The sequence below is a fragment of the Gorilla gorilla genome, chromosome 20 (genome assembly GCF_029281585.2).
Source record: "Gorilla gorilla gorilla isolate KB3781 chromosome 20, NHGRI_mGorGor1-v2.1_pri, whole genome shotgun sequence".
Taxonomy (NCBI): Eukaryota; Metazoa; Chordata; class Mammalia; order Primates; family Hominidae; genus Gorilla; species Gorilla gorilla.
The window spans coordinates 7,811,605-7,831,937 of NC_073244.2; the positions used below are offsets into that span (position 1 = coordinate 7,811,605).

General features: G+C 62.3%; 1 protein-coding gene across 2 annotated transcripts; it reads right to left on the minus strand.

Moving 5' to 3' along the window:
- Positions 1 to 6,141: 6,141 nt before the first annotated feature.
- On the minus strand, positions 6,142 to 19,934 carry MKNK2 (MAPK interacting serine/threonine kinase 2). Of its 2 annotated transcripts, XM_055371158.1 has the most exons (14): positions 19,782 to 19,934; positions 19,487 to 19,633; positions 15,313 to 15,400; positions 15,076 to 15,177; positions 14,895 to 14,992; positions 12,217 to 12,296; positions 11,837 to 11,910; positions 11,479 to 11,583; positions 11,320 to 11,375; positions 11,140 to 11,235; positions 10,554 to 10,748; positions 9,735 to 9,899; positions 8,830 to 8,873; positions 6,142 to 8,552 (listed from the first exon to the last, which is right to left on the minus strand). In XM_055371158.1, exons 2-14 carry the CDS (start codon positions 19,535 to 19,537, stop codon positions 8,309 to 8,311), a joined length of 1,398 nt encoding a protein of 465 aa, XP_055227133.1. In that variant the 5' UTR covers positions 19,538 to 19,633; positions 19,782 to 19,934; the 3' UTR covers positions 6,142 to 8,308. The 2 variants fall into 2 exon arrangements, with proteins under 2 accessions (XP_055227133.1, XP_055227132.1); XM_055371157.2 differs by having other exon boundaries at positions 15,076 to 15,400.
- Positions 19,935 to 20,333: the final 399 nt, after the last annotated feature.

Genomic DNA, 20,333 nt, shown 5'->3' on the forward strand with positions numbered 1-20,333 from the left:
AAGGTCTCAGGGTTTCCGCACAGTCCACACCCCACACCTGGTTTCTCTGACAATCTGTGCGGTGCAGTAGCGTGTGCTGCTGTCTTTTTAAAGGATCCCCGAATCACTGCTGCAATGTAGAGGTGATTTTGCCATGAAGGATTCAGTTTGCTCCCACCCCTGACCCGGTGGGACACGTGGGCGGACCCCGGCCTGGGCACCTATGAGCCAGAGCTGGTGGTTCCCTTCACAGAGGGGCAGACTGGGCTCTGGAGGCTGGGGGTGGCCTCGGTCACCGCCTGTGAAAGGCTCCCAGTTCCTCCAGCTCCAGAATTTTCCTGCCACTCTACAAGAAGAGACTGGAAGAGGGCGGGATTGGCAGAGAGGAAACCACAAAAACAGGATTGAGAGCAGCAGCTCAGAAGACAAGCTGTTCCTGGCAGGCGGCCGGGGGCAGGCAGCGGTCAGCGGGGGGGCCTGGCAGGGCTGGGCGGGGCTCGGTGCCACCCGGGAAGGAAGTGACTTGGCCTATGGCACCTCCCACACTTCCTACACACAAGCCAGGCTGGGCAAGGGACAAGGGCAACAGGCCAGGGAGCCCTGAGGATGGCCGGGTGGGGCCGTCTGTGTGCCTTCATTCATTCATTCATTCATTCAATCTGTTATGTGCGAGTTCACAAACTAGGACAAAGGAGGAGACAGCTGAGCTCAGCCCGCCGTCAAGGGTGGCGGATGAGTAACCCAGGGCGAGGAACGTTCACGGATGGTCATGCGGCTGCAACGCGGCCCGAGCTCCTAGGGAGCACCTCCAGAAGTGATCCCAGATCCGGGGGCTGAAGGGTGCAGAGGAGAAACCAGGTGCAGAGGATGTTGAGGAGGCCCCGCTGGAAGGGGGAGCAGGTGCATAGGCCCGGGGTCCAGAAGGAGCTGGGGCTGGAGAAACTGAGAGGAGGGCAGAGTTTGGGGGGGAGGCTTGGAGGCTGGGTACCCTGAGCCTTGAACTCCTGTGCTCAAGCAATCCTCCCACCTCAGCCTTCCAAAGTATTGAGATTACAGGTGTGGGCCACTGCACCCAGACTAAATAAAATAATAATAATAATAATTATTATTATCATTATTATTATTATTAGAACCTAAACTAGGTGCCAGGGCAGCCAAGAGCACTTTGTTTTTGTGCTGTGGGCAATGGGGAGCCATGGGAGGTGTTAGAGTAGGGGTGGGCTGTGATTGGTTTTAAGTCACTAGGAGAAAGGAGGCAGAGGCAGGAATGGGGGCTAGAAGGTCAGTAAGGAGTCTGGGGCCTTGGCCTGGGGTAGCAGTAGGGGGGAGGACAAAAGTGGGGGTGATTTTGAGAGACTTGGGAGTTGAGATTCAAAGGGTGTGATGGGGGGAAAGGAGGAGAAGACAGGGAAGACCAAAGCCAGAGAGAAGAGAGATCCTAGGGATGGGGCTGAGGAGAGAGAGCCGTCCCCAGCTCGGATGAGGCTCAGACAGGTTGGCCGCAGCACCCAGAGAAAACCTGGGGGCTGGGACCCTCTGGGTTTCTGGGGGCTGCCACTGTCCAGGGTAGAGGCCTGGCCAGGCCCCACCCTGTGGTCATCTGGCCCAGCCCTCTGTTTTCCAGATGAGGAAACTGAGGCCCAGGTTGGCAGTCATCTTGCCAGCCCCATAGCCCCTTTTCCAGGGGACAGCTCGGAACCTCGATTTCCAGTCTGTGCCTTGAGGCTGTGGGGGAAGCTAGCGGAGGACCCTGAGCCCCTCCCTCCCACTGCAGCTGCAGAACAGGGCTAGAAGGACTTCATGGGTCATGGGGTTCAGTCGGGACCGTGGGGTAGCCACAAAGTGCCCTGCAGGGGGTGACAGACCCCCGGTGCCCGGCCCACCCTTCACCTCCCCCAGCAGTTAGCCCTGCAGGGCTGGGCCCATCCTGGCCATGGCCGTGGTCTCTGCTCCACCTGGGTCTCCCCGGACCCTTCCTCCTCTAGGCCCAGCTGGAATCCACCCCCGGGGCCATTCACATGAAAAGTCCAGAACAGGCAAATCCCCAGAGACAGAGAGTGCACTAGTGGCCACCGGGGGCTGGGGAGGTGGGGAAAGGCAGTGACTGCCGGTGGAGCAGGCTTGCTGTTCCGGGTGATGAGAATGTTGCAGAATTGGATTAGAGGCGAAGGCTGCACAACTTTCCATGTGCTAAAACCATTGAATTTTAGACGCAGTGGGTGAACAGCGGTGCTGAGGTTTTTTGTTTTTTTTTTTTTTTTAGAAAGAGTCTCGCTGTGTTGCCCAGGCTGGAGTACAGTGGTGCAATCTCGGCTCACTGCAACCTCAGCCTCCTGGGCTCAAGCGATTCTCCTGCCTCAGCCTCCCTAGCAGCTGGGATTACAGGCACCTGCCACCACGCCCGGCTAATTTTGTATTTTTAGTGGAGATGGGGTTTCACCATGTTGCCCAGGCTGGTCTCAAACTCCTGACCTCAGGTGATACTCCCGCCTCGGCCTCCCAAAGTGCTGGGATTACGTGAGTGAGCCACCGCACCCGGCCAGGTGCTGAGTTTTATCACAGTAAAGCTGTTATCTGAAAAAATAAAATGCTGCCTGGGTTCCCTGTTGCCTTTGGGGTGCCGCCCCCTCCCCCGCCGTGGTCGGGTGTGTCCCCACACGGTGCTTACTCTCGCGCTCCAGCCTGTCGGTGTGCAGGTACCATAAGCTTCCTTCACCTCCTCACGCCTTCTCCCATGCAGGTTCCTGGGGCAGGGCAGGGAACCCTCCCGTCCCGAGCGCCATCTCTCTTGCCTCCAGCCCCCTCCAGGCCCAAACCCCGCCCCTCCAGACCGCAAGCCCCGCCTTTCCAGGCCCAAACCTGGCCCCAGACACAAGCCTCACCCCCACCTCCAGTTCATAAGCCCCGCTCCCTCCAGGCAAAAGCTCCGCCCCCCAGGCCATAAGTCTCTGCCTTCCAGGCCTCAAACCTCACCCAATACACAAGCCCCGCCCCGTCTGGGAACCTCCCGCAAGCCTCGCCCCTCCAGGCCCCAAACTTCGCCCCAGACGAGGCCCTGCCCCTTCAGATTCCAAGCTCCGCCCACCAAGTCCAAGGCTCCGCCCCATATAATAAGCCCCACCCCCAGACGCCAAGCCTCGCCCCCTCCAGGCCTCAAGTCCCGCCCCCTCAGGCGACGCCATCGGTTTCTTTCTTGCTGGGTTTTGTCCCTGCACTGCGCTACCAGCCTGTAGCTCACCTGGCTGCCCTCGGCTCCCGCTTGATGGATCCGGAAACTGAGGCACACAGTAGCCTGGATACAGCTGGGATTTCAGCCCAGGCTGGCCTCCTTAACCACCAGGCTTCGCTGTCCTCCTTCCGCTCCCGCCTCCAGGAAGCCCTTCGTGGTCTACACCCAACTCCAGGATCTGAGGTCAGCCCTTGGCCGTCCAGCTCATCTTCTCTGCCACCAGCCCCAGCACAGCGTCCTGCCCAGCGTCCTGCCTGCAACAAAAACTTAATAATGGCTGAGGGGGGTGAACCCTAAAGCAGGCAGGGGCCGGCCATGTGCAGAAGGTTAGAATTACTAGGACTTGTTAGGTTGCACAGTCCCAAGGCAGCGGCAACAACGTCTCTCACCCTCTCCCAGGAGGAGACCCTGCCCTTCCCCTTCCCTTGAACCTGGGCGGGCCTCGCGTCTTCTGTGAAACCAGAGAAGGTGGCGGGGGTGGCGCTGCCTGGCTTCTCAGCAGGTCAGCCTGGCAGCTTCTGCTTTGTTCGCTTGGAACCCTGCTTACTGGAGCCCGAGCTTGGGAACACAGCTGCCATGTTGTGAGGAAGCCCAAGCCACACGGGGAGGCTCCCTGCAGGCGCTGGCCCCAGTGAAGAGCTCGCAGCTGAGCCCTGACTGGGTGTGGTGGCTCACGCCTGTAATCCCAGCACGCTGGGAGGCCGAGGCAGCTGGATTACTTGAGGCCAGGAGTTCGAGAACAGCCTGGACAACGTAACAAAACCCTGTCTCTACTAAAAATACAAAAAATTGGCTTGGTGCGGTGGCTCACGCCTGTAATCTCAGCACTTTGTGGGGGCCGAGGTGGGCAGATTACCTGAGGCCGGGAGTTCAAGACCAGCCTGACCAACGTGGAGAAACCCCGACTCTACTAAAAATACAAAATTAGCTGGACGTGGTGGCACATGTCTGTGATCCCAGCTACTCGGGAGGCTGAGGCGGGAGAATCGCTTGAACCTGGGAGGCAGAGGTTGCGGTGAGCTGAGATCACGCCATTGCACTCCAGCCTGGGCAACAAGATTGAAACTCTGTCTCAAAAAGGAAAAAAAAAACAAAAACAAAAAATTAGCTGGGCCGTGGTGACACACGCCTATAATCCCAAACTACTGGGAAGGCTGAGGCAGGAGAATCCCTGAACTCAGGAGGCAGAGGTTGCAGTGAGCCGAGACATGGCACCACTGCTCTCCATCCAGCCTGGGCTGTGAATGAGATTCTGTCTCAAAAAAAAAAAGAAAGAAAGCAAAAAGGACAGGGTCTCACTCTATCACCCAGCCTAGAGTCAGTGGCATGCTCACGGCTCACTGCAGCCTCTACCTCCTTGGGCTCAAGTTGTCCAACCGCTTCGGCCTCCCATGCAGCTGGGACTATGGGTGTGCACCACCACGCCTGGGTTTTTTTTTTGTTTGTTTTTTGTTTTGTTTTGTTTTGTTTTGTTTTTTGAGACGGAGTCTCACTCTGTCGCCCAGGCTGGAGTGCAGTGGCATCATCTCGGCTCACTGCAGCCTCCGCCTCCCAGGTTCAAGCAATTCTCCCACCTCAGCCTCCCAAGTACCTGGAACTATAGGCACCCGCCACCTCGCCCGGCTAATTTTTGTATTTTTTTCGTAGAGACAGGGTTTCCCCAAGTTGCACAGGCCAGTCTCGAACTCCTGGCCTCAAGCAATCTCCCTGCCTCGGCCTCCCAAAGTGCTGGGATTACAGGCGTGAGCCACCGTGCCAGGCCTGTTTTGTTTTTTTTGAGACAGTCTTGCTCATCGCCCAGACTGGAGTGCAGTGGCATCATCTCGGCTCACTGCAGCCTCCGCCTTCTGGGTTCAAGCAATTCTTGTGTCTCAGCCTCCAGAGTAGCTGGGATTACAGGCATGTTGCACCACACCGGGCTAATTTTTGTATTTTCGGTAGAGGCGGGATTTCATCATGTTGGCCGGACCTCGAGTGATCCACCTGCCTTGGCCTCCCAAAGTGCTGGGATTACAGGCATGAGCCACTGCATCCGGCTGATATCCTGTCTTAAAAAAAAAAAAAAAAAAAAAAAAAAATGGCAGGGCGCGGGGGCTCATACCTGTAATCCCAGCACTTTGGGAGGCCGAGGCGAGCAGATCACAAGGTCAGGATTTCGAGACCAACCTGGCTAATATGGTGAAACCCCGTCTCTACTAAAAATACGAAAATTAGCCAGGCGTCGTGGCACATGCCTGTAATCCCAGCTACTCGGGAAGCTGAGGCAGACTCTCTTGAACCCGGGAGGCATAGGTTGCAGCAGTGAGCCAAGATCACGCCACTGCGCTCCAGCCTGGGCAATACAGCAAGACTCCGTTTCGAAAAAAAAAAAAAAAAAAAGGCAGCTGAGCCCTGCATCGGAGTCGCCCCAGCTCACAGGAATGAGGCCACCTGTGTATGAAGAGCTCAGCTTTTTTTTTTATTTTTTGAGATGGACTCTCGCTCTATCGCCCAGGCTGGAGTGCAGTGATGCAATCTCGGCTCACTGCAAACTCTGCCTCCTGGGTTCAAGCGATTCTCCTGCCTCAGCCTCCTGAGTGGCTGGGATTACAGGTGTGCACCATCACGCCGGGCTAATTTTTGTATTTTTAGTAGAGACGGGGTTTCACCCTGTTTATTAAGCTGGTCTAGAACTGCTGACGTCGTGATCTGCCCGCCTCTGCCTCCCAAAGTGCTGGGTAATTACAGGTGTGAGCCACTACTCCCAGCCGAGCTCAGCTTTTTGCCTGTCTTCCCAGCAGTGCATCCAGGCATCCTGGAGCAGAGACAGACCCCACAGGAGTGCACCCCCTCAAAACTCCTGACTCAGCATCACCAGCAACAACGTGGTTTTGCACCAATTGGTTGTGGATGGCTCCTTATGCGGTGACAGAAAACTAAAACTCAGGCACACGGCAGGTTTTTTGACTTTTATTAAATCTTTACAAAACAGAATACAAAATTCCGGCATTGACAGTTGGTGTAAAGGAAAGCTTCTGAGCTCCGTCAGTTCACCTGGTACATTGGAATTAAAGTGCTTGGATGTTTTTCCCCCACTTTAAAAAAACGTTTGAGGTTTTTTTTTTTTTTTTTTTTTTTTTTGTCTTTTAAAAACATCGTAACATTAACACATGGCCGTTCACCGTCCCCCAGCGATGGGAGCTGGCCTGGGGCCCAGGGTCTTCCAGGATCTTCACTCATTCACAGTAACGGTTCTGACCAGTCCTCCAGGTCGCACATGGATGCGACAGGGGTGGGGAGGGAGGAGGAAGTGACTGTCCCACCTTCAGAAAAAAAAAAAAAAAAAAAAAGCTGCTAGCCACTCAGCTTGAGAGAGCCGCTGGCTACGGGCGTCTGCAGCGGGCGGGGGTCCGTTTGCTTGTTCTTTGATACAAAAAGGCAGAGAATCCCCCGTTACGAAACTTGGAATCGCTGACAGGCGAGACGTGATGGGGGAAAGGGGTGGGCGGCCTGCCCCACCCCCCCAGGGGTCTTTGGAAGGGGCAGTCCACGGATATGGGCAGTGGGGACCAGTGAAGGCAGAGCACCCCCACGGCCAGCGGACTGTGACCATCGTACGAGATTCAGGAGGGGCAGCAGGGCCAGGCAGACGGTCTCCGAGGCCCCCACCCCCGGGCCCCCCCGACATTCAAGTATTCTTCAAGAACAGGGAAGCAAAGTCCATCGATGTTTTTTTTTTTTTTTTTTTTTAAGGAAAAACTAAAAAACTAAACAGGAGGAAGAATCCCGACCGCGCATTTAGAAGCCAGAGGGGCTGCCCCAGCTGTGGAGCTCGGGGGCTGCGCCGGGAAGGGCGGGCGGTGACCCTAGCCGCCCCCGCAGCACAGCCGCGCGCACTTCTAAAGTGGAACCCTGTATTGCATAGAACGTCCCCACCCGCGGGGAGGGGGCAGCAGGCTCCGCAGCCCCCGGGGGTCGGAGCATGGAGGGTGGGGGGACTGAACAGACCCCCGCATTCCTGGGTGCCCGAAGGGAGGCCGAGGCCGCAGCCGTTTTTCCTGAAGGTGGCAGACCAAAAACACTGCCCTGGGGGTGAGGATTCGGCCAGACCCCGGGGTCTGGGCTCAGCTCTAAGGACAAGGACGGAGCTGACGGAGCTTCCAGGTCAGGCCCGAGGGGCGGCGCGAGGCAGGACGTGGCTACGGTCAGACTGAGCCCTGAGAAGGGGCACTCGGGTGCCCCAAGGGGGTGTCTTCAGGACCCCCCACATTGGCTGACAGTGCCTGTCCAGCCCCTCTGCCTGCTGCGGTGGAAACGGCTTCGGGCCGGGCGGGGCTCCTGCTGTCTCAGGCCCTGGTGTGGTGGGGAGGGGCAGCGGCGAGCCCCTGGGGTCAGCTGCAGTTTAAGGTCAAGGTCGGAGGCCGAATCTGGCCACCAGGAGTCCTGGACAGACAGACAGGCCTTGCAGGAAGCCCCGATTGTCAACTATCATGGGGACAAGGCAGGCGCGGGTGAAGGGCTGGGGGATCCCATGGGGTGGGTGGGTGAGCTGCCTGCCATCTGCCTCCCTGACCCCTCCAGAGACAGGCAGCCCCTCCCTTCCCCAACCAAGCCACCAGGGGTGCTCTCAGGGTGAGGGATAGAGGGGAAGAGCCTGTCCCTGAAATACTGCGGGCTGGGAGGGAACACGAGGGCAGGGTCCCGTGCCCCTCCCCAGCTCTGCAAGATGGCAAACGCTGTGGGCCTGCTCTCCTGAGTCACTGCAAGCCACGTGGGCAGATGGCGGGCAGCACAGGTGACCTGGGGGCACCTTCATAGTAGAGGTGAGCAGGGTGGGGGACCGCAGGAGACAAGCCCAGCCACCTACCCTCTGCTCACCTCCCCGGGTGCCTGCAATGCTTTTAACCATCCAAAGGAAAAAATAACGGGGAGGGGTGGAAACAGGAAAAAAAAACCCAAAAGCAAAAACCTTCTATAAAACACCCCCCTCAGCTGAGCTTAGTGCCTGGGAATCCAGGCAGACGAGGGGCAGCCCGCTGGACACCGGCTGGCGATAGCTTAAAAAACCTTTAGATTTGATTGGGGGACGGGCGACCTATGTACAGAGGGGAGACGGGAGGGTCAGGCGTGGTCTCCCACCAGGACCACGGGGGCCGAGGACAGGCTGGCCCTTTGCCGCCGCTGCGCCAGCTTGGACTGGGAGGGTGGAGACAGCTGCAGGCAGCGTGAGGTAGCTCGGACCAGGACGGGCTGGCCCTGCCCCGCGGCCTCCTCCTCAGCCAGGTCCTCGTCGTGCTGGGCCAGCTGCCGGTTCATGGCAATGGCCTCGGCCGCGAAGGACGTGAGGTCTTTGGCACAGCTGTTCCTGGGAAACGGGGTGGGGGTAGGTGGTCACCAAGAGGCACCCCTTAGGGGACCCCTGGGGTCTGTGAAGGCCCTGGGGGAAGGGGCTTGATGCCCCCCTCCCAGCCCCCACCCTGGGGCTCCTCTGAGCGCCAGGGCCCCACCGGGAGCTCCACTGAGTCACCAGGCTTGCCTGCCTCCCCGACCCCAAAGCAGTTCTCCGGGCCTTTCACAAGTGTCTTAACCTGGAAACCCCGCCCCCTGGACTCAGGGGTCCCGAGCACCCCTGCGGGCCTTACCTCTGCAGGACCATGGGAGTGGGCAAGGTATTCTCCGGGGCACACTGCAACGAGAGTGGGCGGGGGCAGGGCTGGAGAGCAGCTGGGGCCGCCTGGGGCGCTGGGTGGGGTGTCTGGCCAAGGGATGCCATGCCCATCCCATCACCAGGACCCCACTGGAGACCAGGAGTGCACCTGGGTGCCCCGGGAACCAAGCGCCCGCCCCGAGGTCCCTATGGTGAGGCTCCATGTCCCCCTGCCCAGGGAACCCGAGGCTGGGCCAGGCTGAGGCCTGGTGTTACAGGACCCAGTGAGGGTGGGGTCAGAGCCCCAAGCCCCACCTCTCCCGGCTGTTCCCAGCCCAAACCCACCTCCGCCCCCCTCTTAACCCATGGGTCTCTGGATGCTTCTGCAAGGAGTTTGGAGGCCCCCAGCCCCTCGCCTGGGGACACAGAGTGACCCCAGCTTCTATTTTTAGTAAATCCTCACTCCCTGGGGTGGCAGCTCGGCTCAGATGACCTCTGGCAGGAGAAACACCCGACTCCTCCTAGATTGGAGGCCACACAGGGAAGGGTGGAGGCACAGCCTGGGCTTGAGACTGACGACAGGCTGGGCTGGGGTCTATGTGAGCTGGGCTCGCTGCCCGCTTCACTCCAGCCGGCTGCAGGGTGTGGGTCCCCACCACCCTCCAGGAAGGTTCTCTGAGTAGCTGCTCCTGGGAGCCGCCTGGCTGGCCAGCGGGCACCGTGCACAGGCGGGCGGTGGGGATTTCGGCTGCACCCCTCATCCCAGGGCAGAGCCTGTGCTCTCAAGCCTCAGTGCATCTCAGGGTGTCCAGGCTACACCCTCAGGGCTTCCCATGCTCGCTCTGAGGCCACCCTGCAGCCCCCCATGCCCCCCCTGGTGCCCGTGCGGCTGGCACTCACCCCCTGAACCCAGGGGTGCTGCAGGACTTGGGCGGCACTCAGCCTCTGCTTGGCGTCACGGACGAGCAGCTTGGAGATGAGGTCTTTGGCAGCGCAGGAGATGTGGGCCCAGTCCTTGTCGGGGAACTCGTACTTGCCCTCCTGGATGCTCTCAAACAGCATGTTCTGGGGACACAGAACACAGGGGAGCTTAGACCTGCCCAAGGGCCTGGATACTGTGCACTGACACGTGCCTCCAACCGGACCCCAACCAGGCCCTAGATCACGCACGCCTGGGGCAGAGGGGGCTGGGAGCCGGACCAGGAGAGTCGGCTCCACCCAAGTGGAGCTGGATTTACAAAAAAGCAGCTCTGAGGGACCTGGTTCCAGGGACCACAGGCCACAGATGCTGAGCCTTAAACCGCGGGCAGGCAGCCTGAGCCTGATCCCCCCAAACCAGGGGCCTCACTCCACCTCTCAGCTCTCTGAACCCTGTCTGGGGTTTCCCTTGGGCAGGCAAACCTGAAAAGCCTTCGGGAAACTGACAGACAGGGCGGCACTGCCCTGTGGATGGCATCAGGTAGTAGGGCACACCAGGCAGGTCCCCAGGGGTTAGGGGGAGTACAGAGTAGGTCCCCGGGGGTCTGGGGAGCACACAGAGCAGGTCCCCAGGGGTTAGAGGGCACACAGGGCAGGTCCCCGAGGGTTAGGGGGTGGTCAGGGGGCAGGTCCCCTGGACTTAGAGGGTGCGCAGGGCAGGTCCCCTGGGGTTAGGGGGTGTTCAGGGCAGGCCCGGGGGAGGAGGGTGCCCAAGAGAGGAGGGTGCGCGGGCCGCCGCACCTGGCAGGCAGGGCAGGCCTCGCCGCGGTCCCAGCCGCAGTCGCTGCCACAGCGGCCCACGAAGGGCGGGTAGCCGCTGAGTAAGATATACAAGATGACGCCCAGGCTCCACAGGTCGCAGCGCTTGTCGTAGATGCTAGCCTCCTCGCTGAAGGCCTCCACCACCTCCGGGGCCATGTACTCCGCCGAGCCGCACTGCGGGCGGGGGAGGGGCGCGTCAGCCGGGGTTTCCCAGCATTACGTGGGAACCGAGCACGGGTAACTGCGGGTCACCTGCGCCAGCCGGCTCGGACCCCGCCCCGCCCGGCCCGACCAATCAGCGGCTGCCAGGACGCGCCCCCGCCCAATCAGCAGGTGCAGAGCTCGCCCCTCCCCCGCCGCGGCCCCGCCCCACCCGGCCAAACACCGACGCGCAGGGGTGCCTGCTCGAGGCCCCGCCGCGTCACCCCGCCCAACCAATCAGCGGCTGTTGCTAGGCGGAAGCCCGAGCTCCGCGGCCTGGAGCTGCTGGATGGCCCAGGCTCCGCGAGGTTATGCAACCGCAGAGCAGGCGGCCGAGCCCCCAGCCCTCCCCGCGGGCCCTCACCGGAGTGAGCAGCTCCGGGGTGGAGATAGGGGAGCAGTCCCCGTTTAGTTTGATGCCGCTGCCCAGGTCGAAGTCACAGATCTTCACGGGGGAGACCTGCGAGGGGCCAAAAGGGCCGTGAGCCTGGGGTCCCACGCGGCCCACCCCTCCCGCGAGGCCACCCTGCCGGAACTGGCCTACCTGGTTGGGGTGCTCACAGAGGATGTTTTCCGGCTTTAGGTCCCTGTGGGCGATGCCTGGGGGAGAAGCCACAGAACCACGACGGGGTGAGGCGCTGGGGGTCTTCCAGGAGTCCTTGGCAGGCGGCCCTAGGAGACTCCGGGCGGGGTCACCACCTACCTTTGTTATGCAGAAAGTCCAAGGCACTGGCCACGTCCTGCACCACCACGCTGGCCTCCAGCTCGTTGAAGTGCCGGCGCTTGTGGATGTGGCTCAGGATGGAGCCTAGGCAGGGCAGGGCGGGGCAGGACAGGGGGAACACGGAGGTCACCTCAAAGTCCCCTCAAGGCCAGCACCCACCTCCCCTTTGGCGGGGACGCCCCCACACTGGCTTCCTCCAGCCCAAAGGCCTCACCCCTGAGCCACCATTTGGGCAGGACACTCACCCCACAAGCCCCCTCCTGCAGGTGGCACTAGGCCCCCATCCCATAATACCTCCCAGCTCCCTCCCTCCTCACAGCCTGGAGCCCCCAGGTACCTCCCCGCATCTTCTCAAACACCAGGTAGAAGCGGTCCTCCTCCTCGAAGAACTCAATCAGCTCTAGGACGTTCCTGGGGTGGGGGTGGGGGGCAGGAGAGGAGCTGAGGCTTCCTGAGGCCCCTGGGTACCTGCTGCCCGGCCTAGGAGGGGCCCACCCTCTTGGTGCTGGCCTGTCCACCGGAGGCTGGGACTGGGGCAATAGGCCAGCTTCACACTGCCCGCCTGGGGCTGTCAGCCAGCCTGCTTCAGGGAGGGGAATGCAGGGCCTGGGAAACTGGGTGCCCTATAGACGCTTGCTGGGGGTGATGTGGCACTCAGGCCCTTCATCCACTGAAAGACGGCTCAGGCCAGTGCAGTGGCAACGGTGGCTCACCTACCTGTGTCCCTGGCACTGGTACAGCATCTCCACCTCCCTGAAAACCCTGTTCCGAATGTGGCCTGGCTGCTTCTCAATGATCTGAAACAGGCGAAAGGACACACCACCTGGGTTGGTGGGACGCTCATAGTCGAGAAGGGGCCAGAAACTCCACTGCCACGGCTGGAATTCACCACACTTACGCCCTGCAACTGTAGAAAGCAGGGCTCACGCCTGTCATCCCAGCACTTTGGGAGGCCGAGGCGGGTGGATCATGAGGTCAGGAGATTGAGACCATCCTGGCCAACATGGCGAAACCCTGTCTCTACTGAAAATATAAAAATTAGCTGGGTGTGGTGGTGCACGCCTGTAATACCAACTACTCGTGAGGCTGAGGCAGGAGAATCACTTGAACCCGGGAGGTGGAGGTTGCAGGGAGCTGAGATCGCGCCATTGCACTCCAGCAGCCTGGTGACAGAGTGAGACTCTGCCTCAAAAAAAAAAAAAAAAAAAAAAAAAAAGCCAGGGGAGGCTGCTCTCCACCTGTGACCCTGACAGCCCTCAGAGACACATTTGAGACCTATGACTTCTGCAAAATACCCCCACAGGATGTGAGGGTTCCCTGCCCTGGGCGGCCACCCTCCCTGACCCAGAGACAGTCAGCTGTAGTCCTCTTTCCCCACAAGGCGGGTCCCTGGTCACCCACAGAACTAGGGAGGCCGCAGGACACCTGGCTGCCAGCCCACCAGGCCCCACCTCACATGTGGCCACAGCACCAAGTCCTGCTCCCCAGCTCCGTGCCAGCCTGGGCAAACACTTGCCTGCCGCCTCAGCCAATATCTGTTTCGGGCCCGCCCTGGTTGGCTGTCCCAGCCACTGGCGGATCCAGCCTCCCTGAGCCCCAGAGCCTCAGGATGCCACTCTACTGCCCCCAGCAGCTCCAGCTGCTCCCTGCCACCTTCACTCACAGAGGTGGGGTGAGGAGGCGTCTGCAGCTTCCCCTGGCACCTGCTGGGACCCTCCTGCCAGGCTGGACATGTTAGCCCCTCTCACTGGGCGGGTGCCTGGCTGCATGAGCACTCTGTCCAGGGTTCCCTGCCCACTGCGATGGCCTGGTGGCAGCAGGGATGTGGCATTCCACCCTTGAGTCCCTGGCTCCTGCCTCTGCAGTCCCGTGTCTATACTGACAGAAACTGTCCCAGCGAGGAGCAAGAGAACAACTGGACGCCAGGGTGTCCTGAAATACCACCACCCAGGCCGCTGCTGAAAGCTGTGCCCAGCAGGCACTGCAGATGGTTCTGGACAAAACTGAACCTCGTCGTGTCCCTTGGGTGGCCGGCTAGAATGCTGCTTCAGGGAGGGGACGCAGCCCCTCCTGGCATGGAAGGGGCCTATTCTGAGGTCCCAGCATGGGGGCTCTGCATCCAGCCAGCAGCCTCATGGCACCAGGTGACCCCAGGGCGGCTTCCCGCAGCATGACCCCGAGGGCAGAGGGCCCACACCCCAGTCCCCATAGAACGAAACAACGCTCCTCAGACCCACAGGCCCAGCGATTCGCCTCTCTGACTCACCCAGGACACCTCCTCCTCCCACTGCCACCTGGCCAGACCAACTCCAGGACGTCAGTGGCCAACAACACCTCCAGCAGGAAGTCCCCCAGGCTCTGCAGATCCCAGCACTGACCACACCAGGTCAATGTGGCAAGATGACCAGGGAGGTGGCTCTGAGACACCAGTTAGGATCCCCCAGAGGCCACACAGCATGAGTCAGGCTACCTAACCCCCTTAGCCTCAGTGTCCCTATCTGTCAAACAAGGACAGGAAGCAAGGCTGGGCCACCAGCAGAGGGCTGTGCTCAGAGGAACGCCTGCTGTGTGGAAGTGCTTCCGGAGGGGCCTAGTGCTCCTGCACCATCGCCTTGGCCTGCCTGGGGGCTCCCAGGAGGCAGGGACCGTCCGTACTGTGTCTGTCCCTGCCTGTTGCCACTGTGGTCCCAGCACCTGGCCAGTAACCTCCCCAGGTTGGCCACCCCTCTTCTTCCTCCTTCTCCTCAGAGGAAAACTCTAGCCTGGCCGTCCACCAGGACCCACAGGCTCCTGGCGAGCCCTGCTCGCCAGGGCACACCTGGCCCTCTTTCCCAGGCAGCCAGCCCTCCTGGGACCCCACCCAGCCCGGGAGCCGGATGCCAGGTCACGAGGGAAGCCTGGAAGATTTCTTGGAACACGGGATCCAACCGGCCCGCAAGGTCACAGGGTCACAACCAGAGCCTCAACAGGGCTCCTGCTCCCAGCCCTTCGGCCACACCCTGGGTCCAGCAGCCGCCCAGGGCTAGGGTGACACAGGGGGCTCTCAAAGGGCCTGCACTGAGGTTCCCCAAACGCAGAGCCCCTCTGGGCCCTGGGATATGACATTGCATTTTGATCCTTGAAACCAAACTGTCATGTACCCTCAGGGACAGCTCAGAGGCAGGGACGGCCCAGGGGACGCAATGGGCACAGTGCCTCTGTCTGAAGCCCCCACCCTGGTACCAGAGGGGCCACCCCCGCTGTCATTCCCGACTGGACTCAGGGCCCGGTGGCCGCTTTTAGACACGGGTCTTCCCGGCTGTAGGACAGAGAGCCGGAATGCCACACGCTGTTTCCACCCCCGCTCAGCACCGATCCCAAGGCGCTGGGTTCCCCAGGGCGCGGCGCGGGCCCACCTTGACGGCGTACTCCTGGCTGGTGATCAGGTTGATGCAGGTCTGCACTCGGGCATGAGCGCCCTCCCCCAGCACATCTTCCTGCAGCTGGTAGACGTCTGCCGGGCAGCGGGGCGGGCGTGAGAGGGACCCTGGCTGTTCCCCGCTCCCGGCTCCCCCAATGCCCGCCATCCCCGCTCACCTTCAAACCTGCCCGAGAAGCTGTCGGTGGCCCGGCCGCGCTTCTTCTTCTTGCCCCTCTTCTTGGCGTCCGGGATGTCAATGGGCTGGCTGGCGGGCATGTCTGTTCCAGGAGGCACGCCCAGGGGGCTCAGGACATGGCCCTGGCCGGCCGGCCCCCACCCCCCTGCAGGGGCTGGCCACTGCCATGGCGGCGACAGCAGCTGCCCTGTGCCCTCCTCCCCCTCGGGCCCCTCACCAGGGCGGGCTGAGCACTGCAGGCCAAAGTCAGAGTCTCCGTGGTCGGGCTGGTCTAGGGAGAAGGCCAGCTCGAAGGGGTTCTGCCCCTGCAGGGGAGAGGAGAGGAGAGGCACTCAGGCCCCATCCCTGCCCACGCAGCAGGGAGACCTATCCTGCCCCAGTGTCACAGCGTCCACACTGACAAGCCCTGCGCTGAGCATTACGGAAAAATCAACTCCGTCCCCGCTCACACACCAGGATCAACTCCCACCAGGATCAACTCCCAACGGGGCAGGCAGCATAAACCAGGGGACCCCCAAGCTCCTGGGATTCACCTCCTCGCTGCCCCACACTCAGTGTGTGTGTGTATTTCTCTCTTTTTTAAATTTATGTTTTGTAGAGATAAAGTCTTGCTACGTTGCCCAGGCTGGTCTTAAACCCCAGCCTCAAGCGATCCTCCTGCCTCGGCCTCCCAAAGTGCTGGGATCACAGGTGTGGACCACATGTGGAAGACGTGAGGCCTCCTAGCACCTCAGCAAGGCAAGATCAGGGGACGTCGAGTCTCTTGCAGGGTCCATGGAATCTGCCAACCCAGGGGGTGATTCTGTCCCCCAGGAGACACTGGGCCATGTCTGGGGACATCTGTGGTTGTGACTGGTTGAGGGAGCTCCTGGCACGGAGTGGGTTGGGGCAGGGATGCTGCTCAGCACCCTGCAGTGCCCAGGACAGCCCCACCCCAGAGAAAGATGGGCCCCAACCTCCACAGGGCTGTGGGGAAGACCTCCTCCCACCCGCAGAGCCCTGGGGGCCTCTGGGAAAGGGGTGCATTGCGGGGAGGGGACAGACACAAGCAGCTGGCTCTTGGGAACCCTGCCTCTGATGCCAGGATTGAGTCACCGTGGGGCCCAAGCCGTGTCTTGCACCTCCGTCTGCTTGTCCACAGAATGGGGACGGCTGACCTCTGGGGCGGGTCGCGGGGATCAAAGGCAGCGGGGCAGTGGGAGGGAGGTGAGTCACCGGGCGGGCTGCCAGCCTGGTGGCTGTGCCTGCTTTCCCACGGCCTCCTGGGCCATCTCAGGGCAGCTGAGTCCTCCCTGGGCCTCAGTTTCCCCCATCTAAGATGGCACACAACCACCTCTGCTTCCCCTAAGCTGCTCCCCTCCCTTTCGCTCAGTGCCTGGGGCTGGCGGGGTGAGAATTCAGTGCCTGGTGCTCTGGGGCCTGCTGAAGGTGGGGGCTCTGCTTCCATCACCCCTGCCTTCTGCCCCTACCCAAGCCCAGACACCTGCATTCCTCCACCCATGTCCACAGCTGCCCGGCACACCTTTCCCCTGCCAGCTCTGTGCATGTACGCCCCCGCCACCCACCAGAGGCTCATCTGCTTCCAGCCCCCCAACCCCGCAGCTACCAGTTACCGAGTCAGTATACACAGTGCTGTACTGGTCCTGGGGGCTCACGGGAGAGGCACCCACAGGCGCGAGTGTGCCAGGCCCTGCCCAGACCACATCCTGCACTCTCCCATTTCAGTGCCAGACACCCCTGGAGGGAGCCCCTGGCGGGCCCTGATACCCGGCTAAGGAAGCCGCCTTGGGCCCTGGTGGCCAGGACTCAAATCCAGGCCTGTTGCACTGGGCAGGCTGACCCAGCCCCAGGACCATGGCAGCAAGACCCTGGCCAGGGTGCAAGGAACAGTGCAGATTAGAGTAGGCTTTGCCCAGCCCCCGTGGAAGACGGTGGCATACATATGTACGTTTCCACAGAGCAAATGGCCCAGCGCGGGGACTGCCGGCCCTTTACGAGGGGCCGGGCCTTTGAAGCTGGGGAACCGAGGCCCGGTCAGGTTCCTTGTACCACTGAGCTCTCACTCAGCTTCACCTGTCTGGGTGAACCAGGCGGGAGGGGCCCACAGAGGTGGCGGGGGTCCCAGTCCCAGTGACGATGCTGGCTGCTCTGGGCCAAGTCACTGCCCCTCTCTGGGCCCCAGACAACCTGAGTGGGGCTCTAACAAGAGGGTCGTTCAGCAGAAGTGAGACTCCAGTGGAGCCCGTGGGAGACCCAAGGCCAGGAGATGGGTGGAGGCCAGAGGGCAGAGTCTGGGAGGGGCCGTGAGCCAAGCTGCCCTCCTGCCTCCCCACCCACCCTGGCTCGGGCAGATAGCTACCAGGAGGCTGCTGGGGGAGGAGGGAAGGAAGGGGGGCTCCAACTAGCCCCCATAGGGAGTCAGCATTCCCATAAGGCTCCTGTCCAGAGGCCCCTGGTGGCCCTGGGGCAGCCACCACAAGGCGGGTGACCAGGGTCTAAGGCCAGACTGGCGTTCACCTGCTGTCTGACCTTGGCCTAGTGACCTCGCCCTGGGGTCTGTCAGGGGTGAGATGGGAGGCAGCTGCCCCCAACTCGTGGGAGCTCACGAGAGTGAAATGACCTAAGGGGCCACAGAGCCCAGAGTGAGCTCCTGGCCTTGTCTGGCCACCGTTCCCCTGTGCCAGCCACAGCCTCCAACTCAGCAGAGCTACAGATGGACAGCCGCAGCCACCACAGCGGAGGGGCCAGGCACCACGAGACTCCGCGGCCTCCTCGCCCGTGTACAGGGGAGCCCCAGGCACACACGCCTGCAGTCTCAGAGCCTCACTTTCCCATCTGCGAACGGAAAGAAACCCAAGGCACCCACAGACGTGCCTCCCTGCTGGGCTGCTGCCTGCTGGAGGCAAGGAGAGTATTTCAGGAGAGGTGGCCCCAATCCAGGGAGCAGCCGTGCATGGTGGGGGCTGTGGGGGGAGATTCCTAGAGCAACCGGTCCCGGCCACCTGGAGGAACACCTCACAGCCAGGACTGCCTGCCAGGCCCTCCTCCACCGAGACGCCCACCTTCCCAGCTTCCAGCCAGGCTGCCCTGGCCATGCACAGAGGCCGGCCCACAGTCCTGGGCAGTGTGGGCGGTCCTGGTCCCACTGTTCTAGGTCTGGCTGTGGGACTCGAGTCAGCAGGCCTTGGCAGGAGGTGGCTGGAACCATCTAGAAAGTTCAAGTGTGCTTTGGCTGCCTGGCTGGCCCCATGCACTGACTCTGTATCAGCTCATGCCTGGCCCTAGGAGGGAAAAGACCACTGTCAGGTCCTCCTCTTTCCCGCCCAGCCCCTGACACTCTGATGGTGCCAGGCCTGCTGCCCTAGGGTAAAACTGGGCAGGGGTGGCAGGAGTGGAGTGCTGCCCTGGGGCACTGGCTGGACAGACCTGGGAATTCTTCCCAGTCTCTCTTTGCTCCTCCCACCCTGGAGCACCGCGTTGTGTGTACACACAAGACACAGACACACACACACACAAACACACACACATACACTCACACTCTCTCTCCCTCTCTCCAGTCCTGCCTTCCCTACCGGGCAACAGGTCCCTGCCCAAGGAAGCCCAGTGAAGCGATTACATAACCCCGGCCTGAGGGGTGGGGCGGGCCGGCTGACATCACTGCGTCCCCTGGGCCAGGTCCTGCGGGGCCCCTGCCCAGCACCTGCCCTCCCCTTCCCCCCAGATTTGCTCATCTGAAACCAGCACTCAACAGCAGTCACCACCCGGGCTGCGCAGAAACTTCCCGCTCCGACAGGAAACAGCACTTGGGCCTGGGGTGTCTGCGAAGTGCAGCGCTGAGGGGACATCCCATCCCCTCCCCCACGGCACAGGCCCCCTGGGGGTGGGTGCACCTGACCAGCCCGGCCTGGGGATTCTGAAAGAAAGTCCCCAGAAGCCACATGGAGGTGGGAATGGGACTGTGGCCCGCTGACCACTCCCCACCAGGGCACAACCAGCTGGAGCTTGCAGGGGACACCCCCCATAAGCCACATGCAGCGACTGGGACAGGACTGCAGCCTGCTGACCCCCCCAGAACATACCCGGCGGGGGCTTGCAGGGGACACACAGCCTGGTGCCCTGACCCGCAGGGGGCTCCTGCTCCCAGCCTCTCTTGGGGGTCCTGGAGGAAGGAGCCGGCGGCCACGGCTGGGGAGAGGACTGTGGCCTGCTGAACCCCCATCCTCGCACACCGACCCCGCTTCAGCGCACGGCCGGCCCGGGCAGCCCCGGGTGTAGGGCGGGGGCCAGGCACGAGCCCCGGGAGCCGATCTTAGGGGCGGGCCCCGCGCCCCCCACGCCGGCCATTCCGGTGGTCCAGCCCGGAGCGCCCCCAAACCGACCCCGGGCCTCACCTTGAACGAACGGTGGAAACCCTGAAGTTCGGCTGGTTTCTTCTGCACCATCTTCTGTCCGGGCCCCGCCAGCGGGGGAGGGGACCGAGGGCCCGGGGGGAGGCCCGAGGGCGGGCGGCCGGGCGGGGGGCGGCCGAGGAGGGGACCCTGCGGGCGGGAGCAGACAAAGGGAGGGCGGTGAGCGGAGCCCGGCCTGCCAGGAGCGCGGACCGGGCGGGGGCGGCGAGGGCTCCGCGGGGCCCGTTTCCCGCTACCGGGTCGGTGTCCTCGGGGCCGCCCTGGGGTTCGCACTCACCGGGGTCGGGCTTGGACCGGGGCCGCAGTGCCGCCGCCGCCCCACGTCGCGCAGCCCGGACCCCGCTCCGCGGACCGCGCGGGGAACAGCGCCGCCGCCGCCAGCGCGGACCCCTCTACCTGGGCCACCGCCGCTGAGAGGAGCCGGGCGCGTCGCCGCCGCCGCCACCTTTATAGGCCCGGACCTGCTCTGGCCCCGCCCCCGACGCAGGCTCCGCCCGGCCTCACCCCCTGCGCACGACGTGGGCGGAGCCAGAAGAGGGCTCTCTCCGGGAACCCAGTGCGGCTGCGCGCTCCGGCGGCGGGGCGTGCCCGAAACGGCTAGCGCACGCCTGCGCAGTGCGGCGCACGGGGGTCTTGGTGCGGAACCTGGGCAGCGACCGTGCAGCGCGCCCGGAGCTGGCTTGTTTTTGCCGCCTGAGGCTCGCGGGGCCCGTGGGACCTGCGAGGCCCTGGGCCGAGTCCTACCGCCTGGCCCCACACAGGGCAACTCCCTTGGCCTGTCAACCCAGGCCTAGGATACCCCGACTCCCTTGGTTCATGCCCTCGCTCT